Source organism: Protopterus annectens, chromosome 3.part1 (assembly GCF_019279795.1).
Source record: "Protopterus annectens isolate FY-2018-M chromosome 3.part1, PAN1.0, whole genome shotgun sequence".
Lineage (NCBI taxonomy): Eukaryota > Metazoa > Chordata > Ceratodontiformes > Protopteridae > Protopterus > Protopterus annectens.
The window spans coordinates 610,107,097-610,117,038 of NC_056732.1; the positions used below are offsets into that span (position 1 = coordinate 610,107,097).

At 39.9% G+C, this 9,942-nt stretch overlaps 1 protein-coding gene across 2 annotated transcripts in view; it reads right to left on the reverse strand.

The window, feature by feature from the left end:
* ATP9B (ATPase phospholipid transporting 9B (putative)) overlaps window positions 1-7,981 on the reverse strand; it is a 4,837,291-nt gene extending 4,829,310 nt beyond the window's left edge. The window contains exon 1 of one of the 2 annotated variants that reach the window (XM_044066988.1): window positions 7,870-7,981. In XM_044066988.1, coding sequence (XP_043922923.1) covers window positions 7,870-7,949 — 80 coding nt within the window. In that variant the 5' untranslated portion in view covers window positions 7,950-7,981. The remainder of the gene's footprint in view (window positions 1-7,869) is intronic. The other variant, XM_044066990.1, reaches the window with a different exon arrangement.
* Window positions 7,982-9,942: the final 1,961 nt, after the last annotated feature.

Below are 9,942 nucleotides of genomic sequence, written 5' to 3' on the forward strand. Positions count from 1 at the left end.
CAAAGGAAGGTCATACTTACTGAACCTCGTGGACTTCTTTGAAAAGGTCACTAGAACAATGGATGAGGGGAAAGCGGTGCATACTGCCTACCTAGATCTGACTAAAGCATTTGATACAACACTCCACTCGGGCATTGTCAACAAACTTACGGAACTAGGTATAAACCACTTGATAACTTGCTGAAGAGCTAGCTGGATCATAGATATATCCCAGGCGGTTAGGATGAGTGAGGTCACCTCCACAAAGAGGGTGGTCACTAGGAGTCCTTCTAGACTTTGTGCTGGGCTCGCTCTTCTCTGGCATCTACTTCTCAGAGGTCAAAGCCAATGTCAAAGGCCTTTGCCTGACCAAGTTCACAGATGACTGCAAACTGGGGGCAGTCACTGAATCCTCTCCCAAGACCAGAACACAATTAATGAAGGTATAACACAGACAAAAGCTTGGTGCCAAAGCCATGGCTTAAAACTCAATGCCAAGAAATGCATTATAGAACCCCAGATAACTACCCTAAAAGTTGATTCACTAGTCAATGACCTGGGAATGCATGCAGATATTAACCTAGTCTTTGATCAACATGTGTCCAATGTAATAAGAAAATACTTCTATGTTGCAAACTTATAAGCAAGGGCGTGGCAACTGGGTCCAGAGAGGTAATCGTACCACAGTACTCAGCTCTCATCAGACCCACCATAAAGTACAATGTGATTACCATAAACAAATGCAAATAAAACTTAGTAAGGAATATTTCAGAAAAAAATTAATCCTTAAAACAGTGTTGACATCTAGAAACAAAGTTCACCCTATAAACCAATTTGCTCTTCCTGTCCTAACAGAGCTTTGTAGTGACTGACTGGCCCCAAAAGGTGTTGGACAGATTAGACAGGATAGCGAAAAAAGATACTTCATGCTCATCAAATGATTTATAAAATTCAGTGCATAAGATTATACATTTATTCCCTGTTCTGAAGGAGGTATGGGCCTCCTTGAAATTCATTACAATTACATGTATAGATATGCAATTGTGGGACTGCATACATATCTGCTGACCTCACAAGACCCAAATATAGAGAAAGTTTTGAAACAGGAGAAGAATAAATCTAAGATGACTTCCCTTCTTAGTCTAGCAGAAGCATATTGGTGTTAAGCAGGAATGGAAATCAAACCAGAAGTAAATAAAAATAAGGCAGCAACTAAATGTGCCAAAAAACAAAGGAAAGAATATAAGATGAAGCATCAGATGAGAAGGCAAGAAATGTGGAAAATGCATAAATATAGAAGCCTCCTAGGACAACCTCATGTTGATCAGAATCAAATGCAGGAATGGTTAAGGAGAAGTAAATTCAAATCAAAAGATGAAAGGTTAATACTGGCAGCCCAAGACAGTGGACTATGTACACGTTGGTTAGTCCAGTGAATGTGTGTGAGAAACAGATAAAGTAGATCTTGTAAAACAGAATTGGAAACAGTTGCACACCTTGATGCTAGTTGTGACATAATGGCAGAAGGACTGTATACTGAACGGCATAATAATGTGGCAAGACTGTTGCAATGGGGATTGTGCAAACACTATGGTACTGACATGGCTGAAAAACACTGGAAATATGAGCCATAAAGCATCACAGAAAATGATGAAGTCTACATCACATGGGATCACCCATTACCAACAGTTCAAGAGACAGATGTGAGAAAACCAGATATAGTGGTTCATGAAAAGAAGACAAAAGTAGCATTGATTACTGAAATTGCTACACCCAGTGACTAGTGTCCTGTGTACAGACACACACAAAGTCATAAAATATCAGGATTTGCAGGCAGAAACAAGAGCAATATGGAAGAAAACTACCCAGACAGTTCCAATAGTAGTAGGAGCAATGGGTTTTATAAAAAAAACAATATACACTTGTATTTAGATATGTTTCTGATACATGTAACTCCATATGAAATGCAGGGGGAGTCATTACTGGACACATTGCAGGTGCTACAAAGAGCACTTCTGGCTGACATCAAAGACTGAAACAATACTAATTTCATGAATTTTAATCATACTTTGACTTAGGAATGAGGTCCATTCCCATCATGGTATTAAAAACCCAAAAGATTTGGAGAAATTAAAAAAAAAAGTACAGTGCCAAGTACCTGACATGCAGCAACTGTAATGTCCACAAAGGTTCCCTACAAAAAGAGTATAGGCAGTAAATAAAATGTCCTATGCTGATCACCTCAAAGACTTGTCTCTTTGCTCTGCATCATTTCTCTATATGACTACCGATAGATGATCTCTACCTGGTGTATAAGGCATCCATGTACTGTGTTTTGACGAACCTTTTGTACAGCCTTAAAACAGACAGCATCAGAACTACTACATCAAAAGACCTACACTTTTCTTGCAACACAAATAGAACATGTTGCAGAGACCGAAAGATTTCTCAGAGAATCCTATTCTCTGGAACAGCCAACCTATTTAAGCTCAACTTTGACCAATGGATGGGTAATCTGAAATTCACTCCAGTCTGGCACCTACTACTCTGATAGACAGATGCAGCCAATAAAGCATTCCCCTATGTAAATCAAATGTATGTGTCACTTTTGGGTTGCATGGCTAGGCTTATAAGAGCCCTAATGGTCATTAGCTGTGTTTAATCTTATGAACCTACAAAAGTCAAATAAATAAATAAAAACAAATGCTCAAATAACATATATTTAATGGGATTAATATTCAAGATGGAAAGGAACTTGACAGCTGATGGAATGTTCTACAATATGACAGTTCAAATGCAATACAAAATAATGCATCTTTGAAGTAATAACATGGAACAAGTGAAAAATACATAAATGGAATGCAGTAGTAATGACAAAAGCAGAAAGGAATTAGACAGCACTCAGATGGTCCAAAGGTAAATGACAGACTGATACAGCAGTAAAGAAAGTAAGAGTCGCACTGGACCGGACATCACCGATGAGGAAAACAGTTTTCTACCTCAGTTTCCTCTTATGCAGACAGGTAGTAAAATCCTACATTAGTTATACTGTGCAATTCTGGAGACTGCATTTTCTATACAATTCTTTCTGACACCAAGCCACAATGTAGTGACCATTAAGCTATGTTTTCCACTGGCACATATGATCCACTACACTCCTAATACAGCAAGATGGAGGAGGGAGGAGGAGTTTAAAGTTTCAAAAAGGAGGTGTGATCCTTTAGCATCTTAGGAGAGTTTTCATTTCTTTTAGCCCTAGTTACAATGATCAGAAAATAATACTTGCACAGTCTGCCGTACCAGTCAATTATACAGACTGGAAACATAGGCATACTCCACTAGTGGTGCACCTGTTTATACATTTAACATGATTTTCATATCTCTAAAGTCAACCACCCTTTGCTATGGCATACAGAAATTAAACCTTGTAATTAGCAGCACAGGCACTAGGGAGGGGGGCAGGGCAAGACAGAAAGGATTAGAGTGACTGACTGCTACCACACTGCCCATCCTGGTGAAAAGGAGGTGGCTCCAGCTCACCACTAGAGCGACATGGAAGCACTCCTTGTTGCACCTGTGTAACATTAGTCTGCCCAGCCTATGCTTCTATGCAGTACAATGCACAAAGCAACCCAGGGAATAGTGTTTGTGCTGTACAGCTCTGAGGAACCACTGAGGAGGAGAAGCATGTCAAACAGATGCACTGCCGCAGTTGTCAGACACTCATTAGTTAAATCGGACTACAAAACAGTCACCTTCGCGCTGGCACTAACACCAGAACTCACAAAGGGTGAAATCAGACTAAAACTTCACCAAAACAAACTACACCCCGTCAGGTGAAGGTATAAATGCATTCCAAGCCCCACCCTAACTTGGAAGTGGCAACTCTGCCGAAGCTTGCACTAAAGCTCTGTACAATCACTTGAATAAGTGTATAAACTCATCTGTACCAAAAAGAATCAAAGCTAAAGCCCCATGTGAAAACAAGCTGCCACAGTGGACATCCAGCATCAACAAACTTTACAATAAAACGCAAGACGTTGCAGTCCAAGAAAAGAAAGGCAAGGCCCCAACAATAGAAAAGTACCCTCCTCAGCCTCAACAGGCAAATAAGACAACTTGTCAAATCCACTAAGGGCTCCTTTGAGAGAAACGTAGCAAGCACAGCCAAGGATAACCATAAAGCCTTTCACAGCTACATACATAGCCTAAAAGGTAGGACCCAAGCAGGTGCAGAACTAGTGACCAACGGTATCAAACACACTGACCCTACAGAGATAGCAAACCTTCTAGAAGATAAGTTTGGGAAAAACTTCACTCCCTTATCCCCCTCCTAACTTATCACAAACCTTCCCCCAAGTGCCTCCTCCCCCCACATATCTGAAGAGCAGGTCCTCAAAGCCTTGTTCAATGCAAAAAACACATCCTTTATGGGACCAGACAACATCCCAGGCTGTCTTCTAAACAGGCTACAACATGAACTAGCATCACCATTAAATACCATTTTCAATCATAGCCGAACCACAGGCTTTATTCCTGTGGAATGGACAACAGCAACAGTTTTTCCCTCCACAAAGGTGGCCTAGCAACAGACGCAGGGAATTACAGCCCCATAAGCCTGACCAGCCTCATCTGTAAAGTCATGGAACATATCATTATGGACCTCATAAATGAAGACATAGGTGACCTCAAAACCCTGGATCCTACCCAATTTGGCATCGTCAAGGGCAGATCCTGCCTGTTAAATCTGGTTGACGTCTTTGAAAATGTGACAAGAGCCAATGACGAGGGCAAATCAGTGCACATGGCATACCTCGACTTTGTAAAGGCTGTCAACATAATCCCACAGTCAGGCATTACCGATAAACTTAGCAAACTGAATGTAAACCCCTTCATTGTAAGATGGGTTGCCAACTGGCTCACAAACCAGAAACGCACTATCAAAGTGGGTGACTGCACATCAACTAGCAGACCTGTTACAAGCTGGGTGACACAGGGGTCAGTGCCAGACCCCCTACTGTTTGGTATATACTTCTCAGAAGTTCAGGTCAAAACTATGAGATGGTGGCTGACTAAATTTGCAGATGACTGCAAACTAGGTGCAATCATCGAATCCCCAAATGATGTCAGTATACTCCAGGAGGGTGTCACACAGACTAATGACCGGTGTATTAGTCACAGTCTCAAACTGAACGCAGAGAAAATCATCATCATTCCCTTCGGCACAAACAATGTCCCTTCACACTATCAAATCAAAAACAATACCCTGGGTGCCCACAAAGTGGTAAGGGACCTGGGATCACAAGCTGAATGGAACCTTAACTTTGACCACCATGTGTCTACTGTTGTAAGGAAGGCTTTCTACGTAGCATACTTGATTAATAAAGGCATCACCTCAACAGCAAAACAGGCTATTACCCCTCTATACTCAGCATTAATCCGGCCCACAATTGAGTGTAACGCCCCATTCGGCATGTACTGCACAAAGCACCTGCAGCAACTGGAGAGACCTCAAAGGTTTCTAACAAAGATTATGGGGCTCCAGCATGTGCCTTACACAGACTGCCTAAAGTCCCGGTCACTATACTCCATGTCGTACAGACTTCTTAGGGGAGACTTATGCCTAGCAATCCACGACCCAAACCTAATGAACTTGCTGCACATCAGTAAATCAAAACGGGACTAGGGCTATCTGTTCCAGGGACCTAAATATGGCCTGCAAGTTAAACAGGACATGCTGGAGGGACAGATTTATCTTCCAGCACCTGTCTCATCTTTGGAACAGGCTACCAATTCATGTGAGACAGAGCACCTCTATGACACTGTTCAACAGGAAATTGGACGAGTGGATGGGGCACCGAAAATTCTTACCAGGGATAGTGCCCACAACCCCCTGGACATGGGCAGTCATCACTAAATGCAATCTTAGATATTGACTAGCATTTTCATGGTATTACATTGGGGATGAAATGGCTAGGCTTAAAACAACCTCTGTGCAGATAGCCTAGTAATCACCTATGATCCTTACAGGCTTATGTACTGTACTACTAACAGCTCTTCTTCAGCTACACCCTATTAGTCTAAAATGAAAAAAAATATTACTTCCTGCTCACAAATACATAACACAACATACTGTATCAATATTGGCAAAAATGAGTACAAACTGGAAAATTCATCACCTATACAACACACTAATAGTAGTAAATATTCTAATACACCATAGTATTTATTATTACTACATATGACAGAAGAAGGCATATCTTACTGACTAATTTCACTTACAGAACAAATCAATAAACAAATTATTTAATGCTGGTATTTCTGCTTAGTAAAATAACTATAAGCCCCTGGCCCAAACAAAGTAACATTAATAGCCACAGCCCATTCCTGATGACCACTTCAGCTAAAGAAACCCATGCAATTAATGCTTTTACGACGCCTCACAACAGCATACAAATATTCCAGTTTACTGAAATATATTGCACTGTTATGCTGCTTAATAACATCATTTCTAAAACAAATAAGCTACACAAAACTTAATACCAGTGTAAAAGCTACAAACTCAGTTCCATCACTATTTTAATATAAGGTGGCAACTTAAAACATACACTGTCATCTCAATGTCATATTTTAAGAGGTTTTTATATGCAAGACATCAAAACAATTTACGTATAATATTACAAGGCAAAATGAACTTGTGGGCAAGCACGTCTGCTGTGAAATACGCAACATTGCTTCCAAACAGCTGCACATGATCTTGCTCTCAAATAACTAAATAAAAGATTAACTTGTGGGCAAGTATATGTGAGTAGATAAAATCTGGAATGGCAGTACTGATAGCAAGTCACTGCCCATGGTAATGCTCATAAATAAGTAAGCCGTAACACATACCTCTCAACTGTACAGATTTTCACAAAACATCCAATTTTTTGCCTCATATTTTTGGTGTGTTCCTCCTAAACTCTAACTTTCTGGTAAATAGCTGAGGATTGAAGTCATTAAATAATGACAAACATTTGAGTTTAAGACTCTCCACATCCTTCAGAAAATTCATGCTAATGCAAAACCTGTTATTCTATCAACTTTCTAAGTTTGTAAGAGCAATATTTAAAATCCACCCCCATCATTTTAGGCTTTGTCCAGATTTTTTTGCTCTAAGAGTTTGAGAAGTATGAGTAACTATCAACAGTCATGTAGTTTGCCTCATGACAGTATCATATACAACTGAGAATAAAATGTCTTTATTACAGTTCTAGTTCTATTAACTCTTTTTCACTCAAAGAACATACCGGTAATTCACTTCCAATTTAATAGTCTGAGAATAGTAATTCTGTACATTAGGGCCTAAACAACTTAGCCCCAATATTAAGACACTTTATTTTATTCTGCAGTTTACATGACAATTCCCCACATCACTCACGCAGTTATAACAATGCAGGATAGAAACTTCCCGTTTTCATATAACAGCTGCTAGATATAAGTAAAGTAGGTGAAAGACATTCATAACTAATCCACATATTTACAGCGGTACTGGTGGTGCTGGATAACCTATATACTCATCAGACTACACCTGATGAAGACAACATAGTCTATGATCACTGCTTAGTACCAGAAATGTTAAAGCACAGTTAAAAGCATTTTGCTGTTATAATTTTCATGAACACTTCAAGACTCAAGTGAACCCAACCTAATCCCATGTTACTATTACTGGACTGCATACTGTACAACATGTGCAATAAGTAAGTACATTTATTTTCCCAGTATAGCAGTATGATTGGTTAACACCCCCTGGTCTAGCTTCTGTTCTTGGCCCAGGTGTTATCAACTGTCAAATAAAGTGATACCCAGTTTAAGCCTTGCCACTTTAATAACCCAATGGTATCCCTCTACCTGTTTGGTCGCCCTGCTGTATAGTAAGTGACTCTTTTCTGGGTATTCCGAACCGGGTGAAGAGGAATACTATCCGCCATCTTGCGCTGTATACAGGATGACGTCAACCTCATGCGCGCACTACACAAGCTATTTAATTTTTCCATCTTTCGCCCTTTTCGGAAGAAAGAGTGACAGCGGTCAAAATGTGTAGATGGCACGTGGCTTATTGGAAAAATAAAATGCAACAGCTGTAGTTAGCTGCTGAATTCTGTCGTGTGGTATGACAAGCTAAATAAACTATGGAAATCCCGTAAACAAGGATGTGCTGTACGTGGGGAAATTGTTGTCTTGTAGCAACTTTTTAAGTTGCAGCTTGCTTTTCAAAGTTGTGTTGAGTTTGTGCCATATCGTTATTTATATCATGTTTCATAACGCTCAACTTTTTTTCCTCCAGTACGAGGGGAAAATCCAGAAATAATCAGGGATGTTTTTTAAAATATTAATAGTGTTAACTTGAGAAGACTTGCAGAACAAATCAATAAACAATTTTATGCTGGTATTTCTTCTTAGTAAAATAACTGTAAGCCCCTGGCCCAAAGCCGCAGCCCATTCATGATGACCACTCCAGCTAAAGAAAGGAAACATGTAACTTTAATTAGTAACCTTGTGTATTAAAGGTAATCAACCATATATTTTCTCAGAATTGATTAAAAAAGAGAGAGCAACATTTTCAGCAAAAGTTAGGAACAGCTGAGAAGTATGTACTTATTCTATTTCAACTGCGCCTGGTATGTCAGGGATAGTCATCTGTTCTTCCACTGTTCTCGCACAAACTGTGTTATTTTTTTCATATCAGAATTTACACTATTTCAGCTTAACACTTATTAGTGGCGCCTCGTTCTTGCAAAGAGTACTGACATTACTTTGTTGTAATTGATGTGTGCGGATCCCGCTTGGTGTGTATGAAAAACTGTCGGTTCATAGTTTGTAAAGGCTTGTGTGTTAATATTTTGTTGTCAAAGAAAATGTAGCTAGAAGACTGTTTTGCCAGTTTTAAAAGTCCGTTATCCGTGCTTCTGAAATCTTTGTTATAAAATAATAATAATAATAAAAACAGCAGAGGGCGTGATATTTTATGGGAAACGAAACTTATTCTCCATAGTACATTTTTACAAATTAAAACAGGGATAACGAGAGCACAAATAACAGAATAGTTCGTTATGTTTGTGTGTAAGTAATTTCCAGCGATATTTGGTAGAAAATGTATCACTTCGGTAAGTAAAATAAATGTACGTGATTTAACATTTTATCATAATTTCCTAGACTACATCCCCTAGTAAGGGTTTGGGTGGTAGCAAGTGAGGAGTGTGGTATATCCAACTTGTACGTTCTCAGCAGCAGTCTCCATCTCGTATCTCTGTGTCTTTTTCATTGTTGGGGTAGAGGAAGCACGAACATTTCAGATGTCACCTTGTTGCTGAGCCTGCCACAATTCCTAGGCAAACATTTAGCTCTGGCTACAAAGCTTTATGAGCAGTACACACATATAGAGGAGTCAGCAGCAATTCTTGTTACATTGCAGCAGGTATGTACCATACCAGGTTGTTCTTTCCCAGAGATAGAGAGAGAGAGTCGCAGTGACTGATGTTTAGCTGTATTGGTCTTACATTGCAAAGGCTTACTGTACATAGTTGACCTTAGATGAAATAGTGTACTAGGCAAACATCTCCATGGTGCACCACACTCAACCAGGGCTGGTGTTAGCATTTTTGGGGGCCCCCAGCAAATGTCAAGTTGGGGGCCCCTGGCCACTTTCAGTCTAAGTATCACCCTGTCACTGCCACTACTTCTATCCATTTTTTTAGTTCCAGCTGCAGGCTTTTAGGAGTAGTACACACAAACTGACCTTTAGCTACAATGATCTTATTACAACAGGCATACATATCACACTGTGTTGGCCCATCTCACAAAGGGACATTTACAGTTACTGCCATTTAGGTGTAACAAGGATACATTAGAACAACTCTATGTACAGGGCAGAACTAATATGCAATGGAACCCTAGGCACTGGTTACTGTTTCAGCCCCAGCC